General features: G+C 35.0%; 4 protein-coding genes across 5 annotated transcripts in view; 2 read left to right on the forward strand and 2 right to left on the reverse strand.

The window, feature by feature from the left end:
- Positions 1-201: 201 nt before the first annotated feature.
- Positions 202-6057, reverse strand: Nbr (exonuclease mut-7 homolog). The gene is made up of 13 exons (XM_077421394.1): positions 5924-6057; positions 5695-5835; positions 5068-5258; positions 4769-5007; positions 4500-4681; positions 4209-4397; positions 3945-4142; positions 3699-3848; positions 3233-3511; positions 2989-3137; positions 1478-2299; positions 1220-1410; positions 202-1111 (listed from the first exon to the last, which is right to left on the reverse strand). The coding sequence occupies exons 1-13, from the start codon at positions 6024-6026 to the stop codon at positions 754-756; spliced, it is 3192 nt and encodes a 1063-aa protein (XP_077277520.1). The 5' UTR covers positions 6027-6057; the 3' UTR covers positions 202-753.
- On the reverse strand, positions 5920-8339 carry LOC143905806 (uncharacterized). Its single transcript, XM_077421404.1, has 5 exons — positions 8070-8339; positions 7810-7973; positions 7663-7731; positions 7463-7558; positions 5920-7305 (listed from the first exon to the last, which is right to left on the reverse strand). Exons 1-5 carry the CDS (start codon positions 8132-8134, stop codon positions 6812-6814), a joined length of 888 nt encoding a protein of 295 aa, XP_077277530.1. The 5' UTR covers positions 8135-8339; the 3' UTR covers positions 5920-6811.
- Positions 8340-9628: 1289 nt separating this feature from the next.
- LOC143905808 (uncharacterized) lies at positions 9629-11284 on the forward strand. The gene is made up of 3 exons (XM_077421408.1): positions 9629-9856; positions 10295-10451; positions 10534-11284. Exons 2-3 carry the CDS (start codon positions 10366-10368, stop codon positions 10898-10900), a joined length of 453 nt encoding a protein of 150 aa, XP_077277534.1. The 5' UTR covers positions 9629-9856; positions 10295-10365; the 3' UTR covers positions 10901-11284.
- An 11057-nt stretch (positions 11285-22341) lies between these two features.
- LOC143905768 (uncharacterized) overlaps positions 22342-23483 on the forward strand; it is a 57143-nt gene continuing 56001 nt past the window's right edge. Inside the window, exons 1-2 of one of the 2 annotated variants that reach the window (XM_077421359.1) lie at positions 22342-22651; positions 22744-22929. The gene's annotated coding sequence lies outside the window, so the exon portion shown is untranslated. The other variant, XM_077421360.1, reaches the window with a different exon arrangement.

The following is a 23483-nucleotide window of genomic DNA, read 5'->3' on the forward strand; positions in this document are numbered from 1 at the left end:
GTATAAATAACTAAGATATATTTTATGGAAAATCAAATGTCTTTTACTCTAATGGGCATTTTTGTTCTTTGTTATAAATTTGAGAGAAACAATAATTATGCAGCGGAGTAGATACTTTATAAAGTACTTTCATTCGATTCGCTCTTATGTAAGAAATATATGTCAAATATGTAGTCGTGTAACAGAAGTTGCATCTTAGGGTATTTGTACGTGGTTCTTATTAATCTTATTAAATAATCTATATCTCGGAAATCTCTCTCATCATCTTATTTAAAGATTAAACAGGAGGATTAGAAATCTAAATACTGAAAAACTACTTAGATTATTTAACAACTTATACTAAAACAGTAACTATTAGCAGTAATCATTAAAGTAATTATTTAAAAAAAGCTCTATGGCATCATAATACAGAGTAATCGATACGACCAATTTTGTCAAAATAAAATTCAGGTTATATTAGTTTATGACATCATTATATGGCATACACAGCTAAGAGATAAGCAAAACAGAATATAATATATACTTTAAAAATGTAAGGAAGAACGGTAACGACACGACTACGTCTATGTCACAAGTATTATTATGGCCAGATGTCTTGAATAAGCGTGACAATATTGCATATTTATCATTGGCATCATAATTTGTAGGAACAATTAGCATGCACTCGAAATTTCAAACTAAGGACGATTTTGATTTTTTTGTGCTTTGCCAGTCCCTCAAGCACACACCTTTTATCACATTCAATATTAATACTTATTGTTTAACAATTAAATCTTTGATAACGCCATTAAGTGCTCGCTCCAAGTGCGAGCCGTCCCAATAAATCTTCCCACAATGTTCGCAGATATAAAAGGTCTGTACATTCTTCAATACGTTCAGTGGAACTTTATCGATTTGTATCCGCATGTGATATCTGGTTGTACACGCGTCAACGTCAAGAGTATCCATGGACAAACGCCATGTACGATGTTCGCTGTTTGTAAAATAATTATTTGAATTCCGAACAATTTCGAAATCATCGTTCGAATCGGAGTCAATATCGGTTTCTAATGTCTTGTCCACTCGATTAGGCAATACTCGATAATTGTTTTTCCTTATAATTTTCACAAAGCTGAATCAAATAAAAATTGTTTTTATTACATAAAATTGGAAAAAAAAGAGGGAAGACATATGTATGCACATACGTATCTAAATAAACATATAAATTAATTCAATTCACCTTTGCATAAGATCGTCCATTAGCTTCTTCGGAACTTTCACAAATTCATCGCAATTACATATTTGGCATCGGCTGAAAATATCATTCTGCGTTATTACAACACCAAAGTGATGTAAAACCTCACGTAGTTGGTTGTCGGGTGTGTCGGTAATTATCCTATAGCAATTCTCCAGCGGTAGATACTGCTTAAACTAACGTGACAGAGATTATTAAAATAAATCTATATTGACCGTTGATACGTTGTAAAACAGATCTTACTCTTTCGTAACTTTTGTTACGCGTTAATAGAATCCTGTTCTCGCGCATCGCCAGTCTAGCAGAATCGTCTCCTCCTTGATCAAATAATACGTGTATGCAATCTATGCCACACATGCGTAACTTGCTGCTTAAACCACCCAACATTGAGTCGCACACAACGCGCCATGTATGCGCAGGAATTGGATCCAAATTTCGTCGTTGTACGGGTTCAGGTCTACTCGCATTATTCTGTCTAGTTTGAATATTTCGTCTACCCTGAATATCCTCCCATTTACTCTGTTTATCATATCTATTATAATTGTCGCGTCTACTTTGATTACCGCGATTACTCTGGGTATCATGTCTATTATAATTCTCATAATTATCGTATCTCCTCTGGTTGTCGTATCTTCCATCATTGGCTGTTTGATTCATTTTGGCATTCGCATATCTATTCTGATTATAATTATCGTGATTATATCTTCTTTGGTCATCGTGTCTTCCATCGTTAACTACTCGGATTACTCCACTATGCGCAGTTCTGTCACGATTATAATTATCATGATTCTCATCATATCTTCTTTGGTCATTGTGTCTTCCATCATTAACTACTCGGATTACTCCATTATGCGCACTTCTATCATGATTATCATAGTTATCATATCTTCTCTGGTTATTATGTCGACTGTTATTAGCTAAATCACGGTGTACAGATCTACCCTGATCATTCTGTTTATTGTGATACCCATGTTTGGCCATAGGTCTATGTGTTCCATACTTGGGCGAAGCTCCTGCGTTCATGCGATAATTCTCATTATCTTTATTAGGCATTGTTGGATATTTCTGTAAAACGGTTAGTAATGAACTTAGTAGTGTTCGTGTTCATAAGCAATATAATTAAATCAATATAACATGTATTTAAAAAATCATTTATTTTTAATACAAAAAAGATAAAAAAAACATACTACATAACTTTAAATTAGTCAATTATTCTGTAATTTTAAAAGGTAATACAACAAAAAAAGAACTAAAGATGGCTCAGGATTTTTTGATTCAATTTTTGATAAGAAATATCGCTGTATAAATAGTGGGCGCAAAAAAGTGACACCCTGTATATGTAATGCTTAAAGCCCCTTACACAATGCCAGGCAACAGGCAATAGGAACAGAAAATAACCAAAAAATCGTTAATTACAACCTAAAAAATTCGAATGCTATGATTGGTTGGCAACAGGCAATAGGCACAGAATTTCCAACGTGACGGAAACTCTTCTATTGCCTGTGTCACTGTTTATTCTGCATTTATACATGATTTCTGATTTCTAGTGCCTGTTCCTATTGCCTGTTGCCTGGCATTGTGCAAGGGGTTTTACTATAAAAATAACGTTTTTCTCATAACAAATAAAGATAATATTTTCATCAGAGATTATACAGAATATTTTTCCACTCGTCATTAAATGGAAAAAATTGTCACTTCTTTACTAAAGTATTGTTATATTATACTTTTACGTATCAATTTGTTGCAATTTATACCTTCTGTGGAAACTTATTCATATTCGTCTTTGTATGTGCGTGCGGAATATACTGTATTTCAGCACAAATATCTTCAAATGGTATGTCCATATCTGCTGAATAATCTGCTAATACATTGTATATCTCCAACAAACAATACGCATCTAGTGCTGCCATATATAACAGATACACATACATGTATAGCAATGGGAAAAAATTATATTAAATAATATTGTATTAAACACACAGAAAAGCGATTACTAACCAGCATATATTATTTGACTTTCTCGCAAAGGTCTCAGCTCCCAATTCGAAAATTGATCAGACTTATCAAGTCTTTGTCCGAAACACAATTCTACAAGTTTACTCAAGCTTTTGTTTGTAAAATTTGGATCGCCTTTGTATGGGAAAATGAAATTGTACTCCTCTACTAATTTTCTCCATAAAACCATCAGGTCAAGATATCCTTGGCCATGTGTTTTAATGGACGACAAAGCTGGTAAACTATTACGTATTACAGTCATATCTTGTGCTACTCCAAATCCTGTATATGATACATAAAATAATATGCAATAGTCTCAATATCATAACATTTGTGTTATTCTCATATCATAAAATGACTGAATAATAGTCTATTTCCAAGATAAATATCCAAGTAAAATACAACATGTATATTGCACGTAATTAAAATAATACAGACGACACTATTTTAGATAATTGAAACCACATACCAATCTTGACGATGTCTTTATTTCCGAATAATATAAGACCAAGCTCATTCCAGAGTTCTGGTAATTTATTGCCAATAGTAGTTACGTCCAAAATATAGACGTTATCTGCAGTAGCTACTTGCATAAGTGCCAGCTCAGGTTGTTTAGTTCCTGATGAAATATAAACGTTTTACATTTAAAGTATATTATATATTATAAGTTGTTTTATATAGCTTCTTTATATTCAACTTTCGATTGTGTGATTACCAAAGCTAGGTTTCCACTCTAAGTCAATTCCAACCATATTAACATCTCTTAATCCATTATCGAGGAACTCTTCAAATAACCGTCCATCGTCTACTAACTTCACATTTTCTCTTGGTAATTTTAAAATATGATAATTTACATTATCTTCATTTGGTTCCCGGGTTTTTCCTCTACTCGTAGAAGCGCCCTCATTTACCACTGCAAACTATAATATTATGGGTATTCCTCAAGATGCAAATGTAAAAATATAGATAAAAGTATTACTTTGTGCACTTTGTTCCTCTATATGCACGATAGCCCATGGCCATTCATCTTTAGGTATTTCATATTCTCTTGCCCAGTATAAACCTTCTTGTTCATCATTAGCGTTAACTAACATGGTGAGCAACTCCGTTTGTAATTTAACATCATTCCCTATTGCTTCTCTCACCATCTCTCTCCAACTTGCAATATCTGTACGTAATAAAAGCAATTAAATAGAAAAAGTAATTTCTATTTCCAAGTAAGAGAATCGCTGGTCTTTCCAAATAATAATATAGAAAAATAGATATTTACTTAAGCTACCATCCACATAGCGTTTATGTATAAGGAATTGCAACGCTCCTTCGTTTCGTTTTGTGTTTAAGTGGGGACATACATCGGGCGATAAGTTATACTGTTTTATTAGACGTGCAATAAGCTTGGTTATTGGACGAACTTGTGTCAATGATATCTTAACGTCTGGTATATCATTTGTACTGAAAGGATTCAGTTCAGTGAAAAAAATCTCATTGCTCTAATAATTGATTTAGATGCTTAATAAAAATAAAAATATTGCCACTTACTAAATAAATTGTTCTAAGATAATCTGCACGTTTTGCCCTGGTGCTATTAAGTTGTCCAAATAAGTTGTCAATGCTTTTTGAACCTCCGGGCAGCCCGTTAAAAATTCATCAACTATTTGCAATTTATTCTGCAGTATAAGCGGTAGTAACAATATTTTCGGATCTATAAAATGACTTTGCAATTGTAATATGGCTGCATATTGTGCAGCTTCTTTATATTCTTTCTCTTGTATCATATCCTAAAAAAATATGTGTATAAGTATCTATAAAATAGATTTATTATATCTTTGGCAACCTACTTTTATTGTTTGTAAGAATATGTCTTTATGCTCCACAAAGTCATATATGGCAGATATTTTCTTTATTAGTAGCATCTGTTTCATGTGTTTCTGTCTCACTAATTTAAATGCTGCTAGTTTCAAGTCAGGAACAAGAAATTCCTTGTATCCTTCTTTTTTCTCTTCTATCCAATTTGCAAACTCCTCTATCACTGTAACACAATCGAAGTTAGCAAGAAGTCTAAATTTTTCTTCAAGAAAATATCGCTATCTCTTTTATACAATATAACCTCTCAAAACATTGTTACAGCAATTATTACAGAAAATAACTTTTGTAAATTATCAATATTAAGGAACACACCTTCTTAACTTTGACATGTATTGTAGAAATAAAAATGCCAACTTATTTTGGTTTACTTTAATTAACTTATGTGTTTTCTAAATATATTTGTCAAAGTTATTAAAGAGATACACCCCCTAACATAAATAATTACATAATTTTTCTTCTGTTATGTAAATCAATAAATTACAAAAATTATAATTGTTATATATATATATATATATATATATTTCAAGGTTATATAAATTATATACTGCAAGTATATAAATTACGTATTGAAAAAGCTATAAAACAGTTAAAAGATAAACCTGCAAACGCAAGTGACTTGCTGTTCGTCATGTGATCAAAATCGGATATGTTGACAAGAATTCTCAACGTGCTGAGATACGGATTTGGTGCCGTCTCGAAGTAATCCGTCAATGTCTTACTGACACCGTCGCATTTTTTCCCTGCGATTGATACAAATATGCACGTTTAATGCTAGGCGATCAAGATGATGAAAATGTACGGGGGGAAAAAATTGAATCAAATGCTTACACAGCGCCCACATTCGATGCAGGGTATCGAGCCACATCTTCGTGGCCTCGTCTATGGAAGAGAAAAACAACAAATCCATATCGGCGTCTTGACGGCTGCTCATCACTTTGGGAATTCTCGGTTTTCTCAGTGAGTTTGAATTTTGTCGGCCAATACGTGCGCTGTCAAGAATATCGCGGATTCGGATAGTCTCACTTTAGAAATACTTGAAAAAAAACGACGGAGAACGATGGAAGAACACGGATACCCGCGATGAAACAACAGAATAACAAAGGGTGGTAGGTGGTATTCATTTGACGCCACGTCACATATCGACGAGAAAAAAACGTTGAGGAAAACGTTGATCGGGACTTCACCGACCCATCCCGTGCTCGTGCCCTGTCGTATCTCGTATTGCTCGTATCCTCTGAAGTTTGCGCCACTTTATGCGCCGAGAAAGGCATGAATTACACGGTAACAATAGATCGCGGAATACGTAGAGCTCTAAGCGCAAAAGTCGGACATGTTGGTACTAAAAGGGCGCGAAAAATTTGAACGAGACATGTAAACCGTTTTCCGCTCACTGCCAATATGGAACATTTATAGTATACGTAACATATGTAAATGTATTATAAATTTGTTTTGTGGTATGTACATATCTATTTGCAGTGAATATTGAAACGCAGTAATTATTATATTTTTAATGCACTCTGTATGATATTCAGGATAATGAAATAAAAAAAGTCTTGAAATTTTATAATTTTATTTTGAATCACATATAAATTATATTGTATCTTTGTACTTATGTTGTGTCTTTGGTATGTTTATATATATATATATATATATATATATATATATATTTGTACTTATATTTAATGTTTATTACATTATATGTTATCACAAGTGTAATTACTTGTTTACAGCATTTCTCATGCCAACGCTCTTGCTTCCACACTTCGAAGATTTATTACAAACTATTGTATTGTTAAATTTACGCACGATGAAATGAATGCGTGAAAAAAGATATGCTTTCAGGATATGCTTTCCAACAGAATGGCACGGTGGAAATTTGTATGTAATACAAAGCGGCAGCAACGTTTCTAACATTTCAGAGAATGTAACTACACCTGATAGAATTTCTTCTTCACGTTTTCGAAATATGAACTCTGCATTTTGTAAAAAACAATAAACCAATTCGCTACTAAATATTAGCCCTGAATTTTTGTCAAAAGTGTCTGGTCGAGAGTAATTGCTTAGATTAGTGAGAACCTGTGCACGAGAAATATCACACGAAGTAGATTTCAATAAAGCCGATTTGCACGTTTCGCATCGTATGCGATGCCTATTTATAACCGTTCGTACAACTGCTCCACTAAGTTTATATAAAGATTGACCTTCTTCTTCTGCAAATCAAGTATTTGTTTTCATTATGAAAAATGTACAATTATAAAGCATCAATAAAACCTACATACTGCAGTAAAAAAAAATTTTATATTACTTCGTAACAGTCGAAGATATTGAGATATCTGAAATTTCGAAATAAAGATTTTATTTATATACCAGATAAAACTGAACCAATCAATTCCAGATCCATATAAATAGATGTAGAGACATCCGTTGTATTTTGTGAAGAGCTGTTCTCAGGACTTACATTGTCTAAAGTGGGATAATAATATTGAACAAGTTATACAAAATATATGACAATAATAAACACAATAATTATGGGCATTTATGTCATGTCTAGTTGCAGAAAATCTTACTTTCAATAAATTGATTAGGGCTAACGTTCTCGTCGCACAAACTGCTTCCGTAGGTAAAATCAGGTAGATCTGAAAACATTAAAGAATGTTCAGTGTCTATTTGTAGTAAGCAAAATAGTATTAACATCAGTTTCTAAATGTACATACCTATTTTTGTCGACGAACTTTGTCGTGTCTTCAAGTACTTAAAGAGGAAATCAGTATCTTCTGCCTCATAATTACCATTTTTATTTGGTTTAAAATATTGTGCTGCAGATATCATTCTAAGTGCACTTTTGAATTCCTTCGGAGTTGGAACTGGATTCTTTCCTCTAATCATAGAGAATAAATTTTTCGTCCGATTCTGCGAACCCATTCAGCTCTCCGAACTGAATCAGTTGGTAACCAATGTAACATTTTTCCTGTACCTTGCTGCAAAAAGCAACCGTCTGCACAACACTGCGGCATTTTGTACAAAATAATTTTTTCGCATCCTTTTCGTCACACACAATCGGAATCAGACCACAATCACCACATCAAACAGGTTATGTTGTCCTCGTGTGTCTTTGCCATGTCGAGAAAGAGTGAGAAAGAGCATGGTGTAGAAAGAGATAGACGATACCGACATGGCGGTCGACCAATAGGAATACGCGGTTGTCGGCATTCGCAAGGATCAAAGGTTTCGGACTTTTGCGCTACTCTTATAATCTAGAGCTCTAATGCCCGGTGTCCACGATGCAAGAACTTGGTCCAAGTTTTGGTTTAAGCCAATGAAACTGCTGCTTTTCCGTAAGAGCTGCAAGTTGATTGGCTTAAACCGAAACTTGGACCAAGTTCTTGCATCGTGGACACCGGGCATAACGGAGGAGCGCTCCGTTTTTTTTACCCGCATGTTTGTCTTTGGCTGGCATTTCGATATTTACTTGTCAGCAACTGTCAGTACTGAAAATCTATAGTATACGTGACGTAAAATATAAAATAATATAAATTTTTAGTACTGACAGTGAATATCGGAATGCTTTGACTAAAAGGCCATTGCACGTAACAAAGTTTTATTAGTCATAATCGTAAGGCTGTAAAAAAATAAACCAATCACAGTCGATTTATTCTCCTCGCGCTTGAAAAATAATCGAGTGTGATTGGTCTATTTTCTTACAGCCTTACGATTAAAATTAAAACTTTGTTACGTGCAATGGCCTTTAAGTCCTGGTCGTCCCGGTCTACAATAGCTATAGGTGTTTTAAGCCCTAAGCCTAAAGAAATTGGGTGCGTTCAGCCGATACTCTGCTAGCCTCTAGCAATCGTGAGCAGTCGCTCGTTTTCGCTCGTTTCCTCTCCTTTTAATCCATTAGGTCAAAGGAGAGCGAAAGTGGTCACTTTCCTCCCTGTTTAGCGGGCGGAAAATAAAGTAACGGGCAAATCTTAAAACATATATAGGAAGCTTTCCAACAAGTGACACAAGTCGACACAAGTGTCGTTTTGTCTTTGTTATTCATTGCTAAAAAAAAAGATAAAACGACGTTTGTGTCGACTTGTGTCGTTTGCTGGAAAGCTTCCATAAGTAATGGAATGGAAATTGAGAGAGAAACGTGCGAGAGAGAAACGTACATTGTGCGAGAGAGAAAGGTAGTGGATCTCAATCATGGTGTAAAGGTGAAATTTCATGGGCAGTAAAAAGCAGCAGCAGATCGTACTGATTGGCTATAAAATAGAGAAGTTCTCGAGTTCCTAGAACTTCTCTATTTTGTAGTCAATCAGTACGATCTGCTGCTACTTTTCACTGCCCATGAAATTTCACCTTAAGGATTAAGGCTTCTTCCCTTTTAAAGAGGGAAATAGTCGACTCTGATTGGTGGATTTTCTTACGATTTACGTCTTACGTCTTCCGTCGATTCGTGTGTCCAGGCCTTTACATGATCTCAATCGCCCGCAATGCGCATGCGCATATTCGCTCGATGCGGTCGGTTGGAGGGGATAGCTACGAGCTTCGGAAGCGCTCCGGTGTGCTCCGGTGAGAGAATAGTGAACTCAGGGTGGAATATTTTCCTATTCAACTATATAGGCTTATTTATTAAAAATGGGTCATCGTAGTGTTGTTGCGTCAGAAATTGTAAAAATAATAAACTGAAAAGTATGTGTAAATTTTACAAATTCCCTACTGCCGACTATAAATTAGAGCAGCGAAAAAATGGATTGCAGCTGTAAGGAAAATTAAGTAAGTATATAACCTTATTCGGTTTTAACATAAATTTTTTTTATTAAGCGGTCTGATAGATCATGGCATACTTTCTTTGTAAACTTTTTGAATTTTTGCAATATCTTTAAAATTGAAGAAAATATAGTACACGAAAGTGTGCTGTGACGTCATACTTTATATAAAAAATGACGTCATATCTTTTGAAATTGCCGACATCAAAGAAACTTTAGCAAGCTATAACTTCCTCAAATTTAGGTTTTTTTTAAAAATTCAAAAAGTACTAAAAATCGGCTTAGATTCTCTACATTAATTTTATGGATACCGCTTAATGGAAAAAAAATGTTAAAACCGAATTATTCTGCTTTATACATAGGCTTCATAGCGTCTGCTCCAGATGAGCTTCTGCACGTAATGCTTTGTTTACATTAATTTATTAATTATGTAATGTAATTTTAGTTCTTATAAGTGGCAACCAAAGAAATCAGATGTAATATGCTCTGATCATTTTATTGGCAAAATAAAATCGAATGAAGAAACAAGTCCTGGATATGTTCCATTTAGTATTCTGTGCTGAGAGAACAAGAAATATTCGTGAAGTTGCTGCAGTAAACAGGTACGAATTAAAGGGACAGATGAATATTTGTGTTGCAAATATGCAAAATATATGTATTTACTATTCTTGTTTTTTTTTTCAGACATGCTCGATTCATGAAACGCAGATTTATAACTAAGCAAAAATTGCAAACTATGAGTACAAATCAAGATGAACCTGTGAAAGGAAATGTAATTGAACATGATATGATCAGTGATATGGATGTGCGTTATGAAGATTCAGTACTTGATAATGTCGAAGTACAGTCGGAGAGTCCAAAGTATCTGGATAAAGAGACTGAAGCAAATATTTTTATTGATGCTAGCGAGCCAGAAAAATCATTTTTGTGTAATAGATATATTACTAATGGTTTTAATTGTAAGTGTGACGCAGAAGTACAAACAGATATAGTAACAGTAAATCATCAAACCATAATATTAAATCCAAGGAAATTCAGAAATAAGAAATAAATGTGGTACGACTCAACAGACTTTTGTAAATAGAGCAGTTGGACCTGACTATGAAAGTCTGCAAGATAACGATACAACTTGTTTAAGCTATGCATCAGTAAAAAAAGATGAACAGCTTCTGGATCTTGCTGTGGAGTGACACAAAACAATTATTTATTGTTTTCTGACATAAAAAATAGGAGTTCCAGTAATTAAAGTGACATAAATACCGCTGTGCAGTTAACCTTCAATTATATAATAACAATCATAGATTATGCGCGTATAACAATTTTTACTTTCCGAAATTATTAACAGTAAAATGTAAAAAAATACACTGCATTTATTGCACAAGAAGCTTTGGTAATAATCACACGTTAAAGTTGTTTTTTATATTTTTTTTGCAAACTGTCTGTAAACATATCTCGTTGTTTCCACTTTTATTTGCTTGGCGATAGCGGTAGATGGCGCGACCTGAAACGCACGGAGCGAATAGATCTTATTTCTCACATCAAAAACAACTTATTTGTAAAATTTTAGGTCGATCGGGAGCAGGGGTTATTTGGAACTATATCCAATTATTATTTGCAATTTTTAACATATTTAATATATATTATTATTCCCCTATATATATATATATATAACATATATATATTCATATTTTTAATATGTGCTCTATTATGCGCAGAGCCTTATTAGCAACGTGAAGTGTACAAAGAGTAAAGCAGGGCACACACACATTTTGTAGAACGTAACAGTAAGGTTTCGACCAATCGCGTTACTCAATTCTACTTCTATGGTTACAGATGGCCAAATCGAGCAACACGATTGATCGAACCTTAAGCCCCTTGCACAATGCTAGGCAATAGGCAATAGGAACAGGCACTAGAAATCAGAAATCATGTATAAAGCCCTTTGCACAATGCCAGGCAACAGGCAATAGGAACAGAAAATAACCAAAAAATCGTTAATTACATCCTAAAAAATTCGAATACTATGATTGGTTGGCAACAGGCAATAGGCACAGAATTTCCAACGTGACGGAAACTCTGTGTCTATTGCCTGTGTCACTGTTTATTCTGCATTTATACATGATTTCTGATTTCTATTCCCTGTTCCTATTGCCTATTGCCTAGCATTGTGCAAGGGGCTTAAATGCAGAATACACAGTGACACAGGCAATAGACACAGAGTTTCCGTCACGTTGGAAATTATGTGCCTATTGTCTGTTGCCAACCAATCGTAGCTTTCGAATTTTTTAGGTTGTAATTAACGATTTTTTGGTTATTTTCCGTTCCTATTGCCTATTGCCTAGCATTGTGCAAGGGGCTTTACTGTTACGTTCTACGAAAAGTGTGCCCTATTTTAAGAGAAACAAGAGAAAACGTATCGGTAGCACAGTGGAGGATAGGTAAATCGGACGGAAGTACGTCAGGCAGCCATCTTGAGCGTTACTTTTTTTTAACGTTTATCAGCTCAAAAAATTGTAAATATATAAGTGTGAGATTTAAGAGTATCATGGTGCATATTTTATCAGGCATATAACAATGTGGCATAACAATAATGGCTCAAATTATGAGATAACGTTTCATCAGTTAATAATTTAAATCATTCAATATCTTAGAAGCCATCTCTTGAGAGGCAACTTTTTATGCTGAAATATGTAGTCACTTCCGTCTTCTTCGCTAACATTAAATGCTCTCTCCTTTACTCTTTGATCGTGAGGGTCACATGACAGCAAAGAGAAAGGATGAGTCATGCTCGCGTTTTGGCTGTTACTGAATTCTGTAGGTAATGTGCACGATTTTGTGGTTCTCTTCCGTGGTATGTTTACGGCCAGTATTCATCGGTATTATTTATAGTATAATATAGTTACCGACATTTTTTTATTTTAAGAAATCTTTGAATTGGCTTTACACAATTGCAAAATCCTTTTACAGAATTAAAGTACGCACAAAAATCTACCCCGCGACACACGATTTCATATCGAAAACGAAAAAAAAATTAAAAATTTTACTAATTTGGGCACATACAGCTGTCATCTGACGACAATAACAAAAATACTGCTGTTTATATATATTAAATGACACCCAGGCGGGGTAGGGACAACATGTAGGAACAATATAATTGTGTAAATAGAACTAAGATTTAACGCCTAGAAAAAAAGATATTTTATAATGAAGTTTTATTAAGCAAATAAAGCACATTCAGGTTGATAGGATAAGCAGTATTGCGTGTAGCGGGAGATGGCGCAGCAATCGAACAAGGACAGATGCCTCTCGTTAGACAAGGACAGATATAGATATATAACAAAAAAACAGGATTAGAAATGTTGACATTACCGACGTCGAGAAAGTTCGGGTGAGATCCTCTTAAAATAAGATCTGATTATGAATACCGGCCTTAGGCCGGTACAATCTTAAGATGTCATTAAATCACAGAGCCGTATTATAGCATCTTAAGATATTACTTAAGGGGAACCTAAAGCGAAGGCCGAACTTCCTCGATGTCGATAATGTCAAATGATATAGGCCCGGTTTTACCAACGTGATTTAATCTAATCGGTCGATTAAACTTACTCTTCGTCTCTTTCCAACTGTTCCCCTACTAGAAAGAGACAAAGAGTGAGTTTAATCGATCGATTAGATTAAATCACGTTGGTGAAACCGGGCCATATAGGGAGCTTTCCAGCAAGCGACACAGGTCGACACAAGCATCGTTCTATCTTTCTTTTTTAGTAATGAGCAATAAAGATAAAACGATACTTGTGTCGAGTTGTGTCGCTTGCTGGAAAGCTCCCACAGATATCTCGATAGGCATTTTGCTTCCTCATAGAGGAAGCTTTGTAATGGTGAAAATTTTTTTTTTCGAGATTTTGATGGAAATAGGTTTAGAATGTTCTAAAATGTCGAAAAATCATATTAGTAAAAAATGTCCGGAAGTATGTATGTATGTGTGTGTGTGTGTGTGTGTACGGATTTTTGTACACGCATCTACTTCTACAATTTTTTAGATACCAGTTTGAATTTTTGCACACAAATAGAGTATCATAGAAAGTATGTCCTCCTCAAATTTTATTGAAATCGGTCTACTGGTATAGATTTTATGCAGATTTTCCTTTTTTTGAAAAATGTGTTTTACGCTGCCGCTTTCTCAATATTTGAGATAGCGATTTATTTTTAATTTTATTATATTTTCCAGTTTTTTCTACCCCTATATTTCATATATAATTCATTAAAATTTGATTGATCAGATCTCGTATTACACACATTTGAAATTTCGAAGAATTCGTACATACATAGAAGCTTTATAAAACTTGATCTGATCAACCAAATTTTAACCAATTATATATGAAATAGGGGTAGAAAAGACTGGAAAATATAATAGAATTAAAAATAAATCGCTATCTCAAATATTTATAATATCGGGCTGATTTTTTTTATCGATAAAGTATTGTTTTAGTTTTTAAGTGGACAAGTATTTTTAGTATTTTTTAATGAATGTATATAATTATTTACGCAGTCCCCAAAAGAGTTAAGTGTGAAATCAGAACCTTTGCTAACAAAGCTTCCTCTATGAGGAAGCCAAAACAAATAAATACCGATAATTATACCTCGAATAAAATAAAAACTTGCACACTTAGGAACTATGAGGAAGCAATGTGCAAGTTTCTATTGCACAATTAAAAACTACGAGGAAACAATGTGCAAGTTTCTACTTGTTTACATTTTTTTAAATTATTACTAATTATTTTACAATCCCACCCTTTATTAGTACTTAAACTTTACTCCTGTAAAAGGATTTTGCGATCTATGAAGCCGTTTCAAAGAACGAGCTTTGAAAGATATGTGGTACAGATAATATCTCGTTAGACATTTTTACATTTTTTTCAATTATTACTAATTATTTTACAATCCCACCCTTCATTAGTACCTAAACTTTACTCCTGTAAAAGGATTTTGCGATCTATGAAGCCGTTTCAAAGAACGAGCTTTGACAGATATGTGGTACAGGATAATGCCTTGTTATTTAGGCATTTAAAATTTTTTTTTCAATTATCACTAATTTTTTTATATTCCCACTCTTTATTAGTACCTGTAATTTACTTCTGTAAAAGGATTTTGCGATCTATAAAGCCATTTCAAAGAACGAGCTTTGACAGATATGTCGTACAGGGGCCCGATTCTCTATCGACAAACATATGCGTATAAACTCTGCTCTAATAGAAAAGCTGCAAGCTTATTGGCTAAAAACTGTGCGATAGCCAATCAATTTGCAGCCTTTCTGTTGGAGCAGAGTTTGCGCATACGTTTCTCGTTAGAAAATCGGGCCCCAGATTCCTCGTTAGACAAGCGCCGTCTCGCGTATTATTCCTTTGTATGTAATTTGTGCATGCGCCCATTTATTCCTTTCTTTCTCTCTCTCTCTCTCTCTCTCTCTCTCTCTCTCTCTCTCTCTCTTTCTGTCTCCATCCCTGTCCCTCTCTCTCTTAGTACACTGGGTAGCGTACACTTAGGCCTGAGTTTCCACTAAGCGCGTCACGCGTCGCGTCGTCCGAGTTTTGAACCAATAAAAACATCCCATTTCGATCCCGTCACAAGAATGTAATGAAATGGGATGTTTTGATTGGTTAACTCAGCCTTAGTATGGTAAAATCAGGATTTTTTGGAAGTGTGGTGTTAGGATTCTAGGGTATATTTGAAGAAAAAAAAACGGTAATATTATTTAGGACAAAAAACTCTCTATTTATTATTTTGTTGATAAAATGTTAGGAAATATAAACGAAAATACATATATAAATGAAATATATTATTTTTTTATTGTTACTGTCGAAAGTAAATAATATTACATAAAACTAGAGCGATGATGCAATTGAACATAAATATACATACACACGCACACGCATACGCAATCGCACATACATACGCATACGTACATACATATATTATTCTTATTGATTTTTCTGTGGGCCCCAGGCCCCGTCCATGATGACGATATCACGGAACACGGGACGTCTCCAGGATCATGCTTCGATTACTTTGTACAAGAATAATTCTGCATAAATTTTTCTTTTGTGCCTTTATACACATCTTCCATCGCGTAAAATCTTTCTAGCTTCTTCTCCTCTCTATATTAAAATGAAAGAAACGTATCCGACTGAAAAAGGCCCGTTTAGCGAGATATAGGAAGCCGATGCCAGTTTCACGCGAGAAGCGAACGTCGAATTTATAACACAATGGCTGCGTTCGGGAAACGCGCTATTAGCGCTATTGCATCATTCTATCTTTATCGCTCATCAGGTATAAAACAAGGATAAAATAAACAAATAGCATATTCCCGAACGCCACCCAATAAATTAGTATTTATAGCATCTCGAATGTCTAGAAACGAGACAGGTCATTTTTTTGTTTTCTAAGAGAATTTAATCACTCTAACCGAATTTCACTAATATCTAAACGTCAGAAACGCACGTGGTCCGAGTTAGCACAGTCCGACAGATTTCTTTCTATAGACGGCATAGTTGCCAAAATATATTTCATGAAAAGAAAATTAATCTGCAAAAATCAAATAATATTATGAGCACGAAAAAATATACACAAAGAATTTACTTTGAGAATTAGAAAGATTAAAAAAACGCGACAAAGTTTTTTTTCCCTCCGGATGAAATTCCAACGTGCGCTTCTAAGGTCAATAACGCGCATCCTTTGCTAAACGAATGAATTCATACACGTTTTGCTGCCAGATTTTTATTGACGTGATATAGACGGGTGTACATCTGAGCCTCAATAAAGCGCGAGTTTAATCGTAAATCAATTATGCGAAAGATCGTAGATCTTATATTTGTCAATAAAGTTATAAAATCCGCAAACAATGCGAAAATTTGCGCATAGTCCCTCGTGATCGAATATAAATGCATCGCGTTGCTTCGCTAATGATCGGATAAACACTTTCTCGAAAACGCAACAAAATATTTGCTCCACGAAATAAGCTCGCACAAATCGCATCTGACAAAACTGAAATTTAACAATTATATGTAAAATCAAAAGCTATAAATTAGTTTTTTGTTTTTAACAAGAGAAGTTGAGACATGTAGCGATAAAATTGAATGAATTCCCAACACATAAAGATAAGTTTAATAATTTTCTTCTACGGTTTTCGTTTCTTTTTTAAGAAATAAAGATGTTAAAAAAAATCAATATAAAGTAATCTTGGTATAAATTTTCAAAAGAAGAAAAGCAAGTTTGAAAGAATAATATGATGAATCAACATTCTCTGAATACATATTAAAAACCATTCAATTTTTTTCCCTACGCGTTGTGAAAAATATGACAGCTCCGTATAATCGTTAATTACCGCAAGACATATGCTAACAAACCGTCATAAGCATATTCCTCGAAACATTCGCTACAAAAGAAAATGAAACCAATTTTGGGACAAGAACGGGAGCGTTTGTTTGATCGTCATCGTCGTCATCGTCTTCGTTTCTAAGCCGAAAAGATGTACGTACTCCACTAAGATAAATCATAATTATTCTTGATATCAGCATTCGCGGCATCCTAAAGTCCCAATGGATAAAAACTAGATACTTGTAGCATCCGAGTTTTTGACTTAGTCGGGCAACGTGAACACAATCAGTTTCACGTTTGCCCGTCTCTGTGAAAAAAAACGCGACGATCACCTTTTTCCTTTCTTTTCAAGTACTATGTACTTGTAAACTATAATATAAATGTATAAAAACGATTACTCGTCGCTCGCCGCGATGGAAAGAAAGTAACACAATACAATTTCTTTATGATTCTCGAAATCAGAACTGTTTTTATTTGTTTGGATTTCTAAGCACAAGGAAAGACATCTCTTTTGCTTATGAATTAGGCTGAGTTTCTACTGAGCGCGTCACGCGTCGCGTCGTCCGAGTTGAACCAATCAAAACATCCCATTTTGATCCCGTCACAAGAATGTAATAAAATGGGATGTTTTGATTGGTTAATTGTGACGACGCGACGCGTGACGCGCTCAGTAGAAACTCAGCCTTATTCGACAAATCAATGATACCCTTCATGGAGTGCAGTAACGGCTGTCGCATACTGACAATGGAAACGAAGACGAGGGCAAAAAAGAATAACGGATAAAAGATTGAAAAGGGAAATGAAAGCACCGCGAGCTTCCTCTTCTCGACGGTCCTTCGACTTTATTCGCGATGCAACGATACTTTACGCAAATATCCACTTTCTGTATACAATATCATAATTAGCTAATCATCCGTCGACGAAACATATCGCTCGCGACAGCCGCTTCGGCGTAAACTGCACGTTATGCGCGTTCTGCCGACGCGTATCTCAATCACTATGACAAGCATATACATATTAAAAAAAAAAACATTTTTTTTGAAACAGAAATTGAAATAAAAAAAAACATCTTTTGCGAGGTTGCTATGCTTGAAAAATACATATGATATAAAGGCACAAAATAAAAAAAATGTATGCAAAATTATTCTTATTGTTAGTACAAAGTAATCGGAGCATGATCCTGGAGACGTCCCATGTCCGTGATATCGTCATCGTGGACGAGGCCTAGCGTACAAAAAAGTAGTACTAGCAATCAGTACTCAGTACTGAGTGATCAGTATTCGTAGTAATGAGAGTATTAGTATGTTAATACTCATGAATACTGCAGAATGGTCAGTACTGTGTCTGTCAGTGCTTACAGTACTGGCAGTACTACAAGCAATAATATTCATTAGTACTTCAAATTATTGAAGTGGTCAGTACTTTATCAGATCAATATTCGGGGTATTATCATGATAGTACTGCCAGTACTGTAAGAACTAATAGGCACAATACTGACCATTCTGCAATATTCATGAGTATTAACATACTAATACTGTCAATACTACAAGTACTGATTACTCAATACTGAGTACTGATTGCTAGTACTTTTTCGTAACGTATCTTGGAAATACTAAATTAATAAAATACTAAATTAACACACTAAACTATCAATATGACGTTATTTTGATATTAACTTTGTGGCGGTCACGCCACCAGTGATACACGCCCGCGCGGCAACACTAGTAAAATGGGCAGTTCGCATCGACGCCGCTAGTCGTCGCCTCGCCCAAGCATTCTCTCGAGTTCAAAATTCTGCACCGACTTGTATAAGAGGAGACCCCCTACGGGACCAAATCAGATATTTTCGGGCGCTAGTCGTCTAAGGCAAGAGTTCCTAAACTGTAAGCCTACAATCTTGACTTTTTGTTCTACTTGGATAGTACTGCGCAAATACTGCGCTTGTGCCATACTTTAGTATCCCACGAGTATTCAATGAGTACTAAAAGAGTACTGGAGGAAGTACTGGGGGAGTACTGTGGGAGTACTGGAGAAAGTACTGGAAGGAGTACTAGGGGGAGTACTGGGGGAGTACTGGAGAAAGTATTGGAGGGAATACTAGAGGAAGTACTGAAGGGAGTACTGAATGAGTATTGGATGAGTACTGGATGAGTACTGGGAAGGAGTACTGACCAAATCAGTATGGTCGAATTTAGTAGTAAGTACTTTCACCAATACTTTTTCCAATATTAAAACCAGTACTACTTTTTCATAAGAGGGGCCCACAAAAAAAATAATAAAAATAATATGTATGTGCGTATGCGTATGTATGTGCGATTGCGTATGCGTGTGCGTGTGCGTGTGTATATGTATATCTATGTTCAATTGCATTACTGGTTTTATGTAATATTATTTACTTTCAACAGTAACAATAAAAAAATAATATATCATAATATATATTTCATTTATATATGTATTTTTGTTTATATTTCCCAACATTTTATCAACGAAATAGTAAATAGAGTTTCTTGTCCTAAATATCATTACCGTTTTTCTTTCTTCAAATATACCCTAGAATCCTAACACCACACTTCCAAAAAATCCTGCTTTTAACATACTAAGTGTAAGTGTACTAAGAGAGAGAGGGACAGGGATGGAGAGAGAGAGAGAGAGAGAGAGAGAGATTAGATTAGATTAGATTAGATTATATTTATGCCCTAGTCGAGACTTTAGGCAAATCTTGATACAATAATATATAAAGACTGCAGAATAATACATAGCAAAAATAAATAAGAATAGAATTAAAATAAAAGAAAAATACAAATAAAACATGAACTATAAAAGAAAGAATATACATACAAAAGGAACATAAACGAACAAGAAGTCTAACAAGAGAGAGACCCGGTATTGAGCATAACTAATTACATTTACTCTCTCACTTATGCGACGACCTGCCCGTGAATCGACCCATAGTTCAATCATAAATGAACAACTTAAACTAAACTTAAACTTAAACTTAAACTTAAACTTAAACTAGACCCGGACTGAAGGTGGCTCTGCAGTTGAGCCCTGATCGCTGTTTAACTCGAGTGAAAAAAGGTAATTATAAAGCTTATTCTTGAATTCGGTGACTGATGAGGACGAGACAATCTCGGCGGGAAGGGAGTTCCACAAGTAAATACCGGCCAGGTGGAAGGACCTTCGATACGACTCAGTTCTGTGGTTAGGTAAGACAAAAGTTTGTGGAAGTTCCAACCGTGACGAACGCCTAATTAAGGGATCAGATCTGATGAAGATCTCGGAGAGATAACTGGGAGACATGCCTTTAGATATCTTATACATCTCTGTTCCCAGAAAATAACGACGTCGATTTTTCACTGACAACCACTTAAGACGATGCCGGTAAGGCGTGATACGTTCGTCCCTCCTTAAATTAAAAATAAACCGTATAGCGCAATTTATGAGTCTTTGTAATTTCAAGTTGAGTTCATCGGTGAGATCATTGTAGACCAGGGAACAATAATCTATTAAAGGCCAAATCAGCGTAGTCACAAGTTTGACACGCAGTTGATATGATAGAGAGTTTTTGTGGAACTTGAGCTTGTGTAACGTGAAATGCACTTTCTTGGATACATGGTTGACGTGGCTCTTCCAGGACAAATCTGAGGTCATTATAACACCTAGATTTCGAGCCTCAGTAACGAACGGGATGGTGGTGCCGTTTACCGCAATAAGAGGCAGATTGTTAAAATCAATCTGCTTGACGTACCGCCTACCTCCCAGTATTAAGACCTTAGATTTATGGAGGTTAAGCGACAACCCATTCGCAGCCGCAAATTCCGCGATAACCCCCACGTCATGCGCCACCAGCCGCAGACCGACGTTCAGTTCACTCAAGAAGCACTTGCGATAGATTTGCGTGTCATCGGCAAAAATTATGCGCTCCGTAAATCGAAGAAAAACACCAATATCATTAATAAATAAGGAAAATAGGAGCGGTCCAAGAACTGATCCCTGAGAGAAAGAGAGAGAGAGAGAGAGAGAGAGAGAGAGAGAGAGAGAGAGAGAGAGAGAGAGAGAGAGAGAGAGAGAGAGAAAGAGAGAGAGAGAGAGAGAAAGAGAGGAATAATTGGGTGCTTGCAAATTCCATACATAGGAGAGAAAGGAATAATACGAGAGATATCTGTCCTTGTCTAACGAGGCATCTGCATGTACGACATTGGTATATCTGTCAAAGTTTGTTTTTTGAAACGGCTTTATAGATCGCAAAATCCTTTTACAGGAGTAAAGTATATAGGTACTATATAAATGAAGAGTTGTTCTTTCCATGTGCTCCCTAAATAAGTTACATAACAGTTACAAACTGGTTTACTGGGATTATGTTATAATAATTAAGTTTTTTATTTAGTTTGTTATCTATACTGTTCATATCAGCTGCTGTTACCCTCTACTCTGATGCTAATTGTAAGACTGAGGTATATTTTTCTATATAAAGACAGAATAAAATTAGTTATATAAATCAATACTATAAATTTAATATTTATTGCATTTGTGTTATAGAAGTTATTATTTTACCCCATCAAGAATGGATAGATCCTTTGAAAGAGTTTTACATCATTCATTTACATTACAAGAAAAAAATTATTAGAGGTGCAAGAGATGCAGTAAATTGCCAAGTACCCGCGTCAATACATATACTATGTATACTAATTCACATTCTCAATTATAAACAGAATAATAAATTTCTTTTGCCAGTATATAGAATAACAATTAAAGTAATTTAAATCAACATGACTGGCAATATATATAATGTCTTTCCGATATGAACATTGAAAAACTGTGAGCCAACTTGGTTTGTCGGATTCACACAGCACTTTTTTTCCAGATCGATATCGAGACATCATTAATTTTGACCATGATTTTGGTCAGTTGATGTAATTTCTAAATTAAATAGTTAGTTAAACAGCCCCAGTGGTCGAATTGGCACGACACCCGCACGGGAGGTTCCAGGTTCAAACCCTGGCTGGGGTAATATTTTTCGCAATAAAATTAAAAACTATTTAATTTAGAAATTATCATCAACTGACCAAAATCATGGTCAAAATTAATGATGTCTCGAGATCGATCTGGAAAAAAGTGCTGTGTGAATCCGACAAACCAAGTTGGCTCACAGTTTTTCAATGTTCGACCTACCCCCTCCAGTGGAGTTTCCAGACCTGTATGTAAGACCGTGGTAGAGAGACATATGCTATAGACGCGGCTAGAGTCTACATTGATGTCCGAACTTCTGATTGGTAATCTGATTCGTATTCTGATTGGATATCCCCTCCTAAGTTAGCAGCCATATTGGGACCGGAGCTGACCACGATCTTACATACGTATATACATATGTACAACTGACATAGTTAGGTTAGGTGAAATCCAAGAGGCCGAAAGAGAAAAAAGACTGGTTAGATTATAATATTAAAATAATTATTGTTGTAAATAGACAGTCATATATATAACCCATTTGATTTATATCGGTTCTTATCTTTCTTACAGTTTTAAATATTAATTAATGATAAATAAATATGGTAAAAAGGTGCGAAGTTTCTGGCTGCCCTGTTAGGCAAGGTAAAGGGTTACGATTATTTTATTTTCCAAAATGTGAAAAGCGACGTTTACTTTGGCAATCTTGGATAAGAGTCAACCGACCTGGATGGAGCCCTAAAACGAATAGCTGCATATGTGAGGTAATTACCTAATTATCTTTATGTCACCATATGACATTCTGCTGTGATATGATTTTACGTTTTGAATAATGTAACATTTCTATTATTTTGTATATTTATTTTCAGTTGCACTGTATATTTGGGAAGCGCTTACTTCCTAACAAAATAGAAAAATATTAATGTTCAAATACATTATGATCTTATTGGAATAATGCATTCAATAAAATTAGAATCGATTGTATATATACAATACGTCATTTACCTCTTTGCATGACATTTTCAATTTTCACCATCAATTATCACTCAATCACCACATTTATTCAATAAAAAACATGAAGAGAATAAAACTGCAACATGTATTAAACATGTGTATCGAACATTTTAACCTCACGCTGACGGAGTATGTTTATATATATTAAATGGAGTTTGATGTTTGATGACATGGAGCGGTCCCAATATGGCGGTGCTGGAGGTGATGGTGGGGATGCGAAGTCTGTAGTGGGGGTTCGATGTCGCTTCTCTCTTTATATAGAACTCTAGACGCGGCAACGCCGCGTCTATGGATTCTAG

This window comes from Temnothorax americanus, unplaced genomic scaffold (assembly GCF_048541705.1).
Source record: "Temnothorax americanus isolate GAGA-0224 unplaced genomic scaffold, ASM4854170v1 Scaffold67, whole genome shotgun sequence".
Taxonomy (NCBI): domain Eukaryota; kingdom Metazoa; phylum Arthropoda; class Insecta; order Hymenoptera; family Formicidae; genus Temnothorax; species Temnothorax americanus.

Coding starts and splice junctions, on each gene's coding strand:
- LOC143905808 (XM_077421408.1), top strand. CDS start 10,366: ATGAAGAAACAAGTCCTGGATATGTTCCATTTAGTATTCTGTGCTGAG. Junction 10,452..10,533: donor GAAGTTGCTGCAGTAAACAG/GTACGAATTAAA, acceptor TTTTTTTTTCAG/ACATGCTCGATTCATGAAAC.
- LOC143905806 (XM_077421404.1), bottom strand. CDS start 8,134: ATGCGAAAAAATTATTTTGTACAAAATGCCGCAGTGTTGTGCAGACGG. Junction 7,974..8,069: donor CGGTTGCTTTTTGCAGCAAG/GTACAGGAAAAA, acceptor CTCTATGATTAG/AGGAAAGAATCCAGTTCCAA. Junction 7,732..7,809: donor AAGTTCGTCGACAAAAATAG/GTATGTACATTT, acceptor TAATGTTTTCAG/ATCTACCTGATTTTACCTAC.
- Nbr (XM_077421394.1), bottom strand. CDS start 6,026: ATGAGCAGCCGTCAAGACGCCGATATGGATTTGTTGTTTTTCTCTTCC. Junction 5,836..5,923: donor GCATCGAATGTGGGCGCTGT/GTAAGCATTTGA, acceptor TATCAATCGCAG/GGAAAAAATGCGACGGTGTC. Junction 5,008..5,067: donor TATTCTTACAAACAATAAAA/GTAGGTTGCCAA, acceptor ATATTTTTTTAG/GATATGATACAAGAGAAAGA.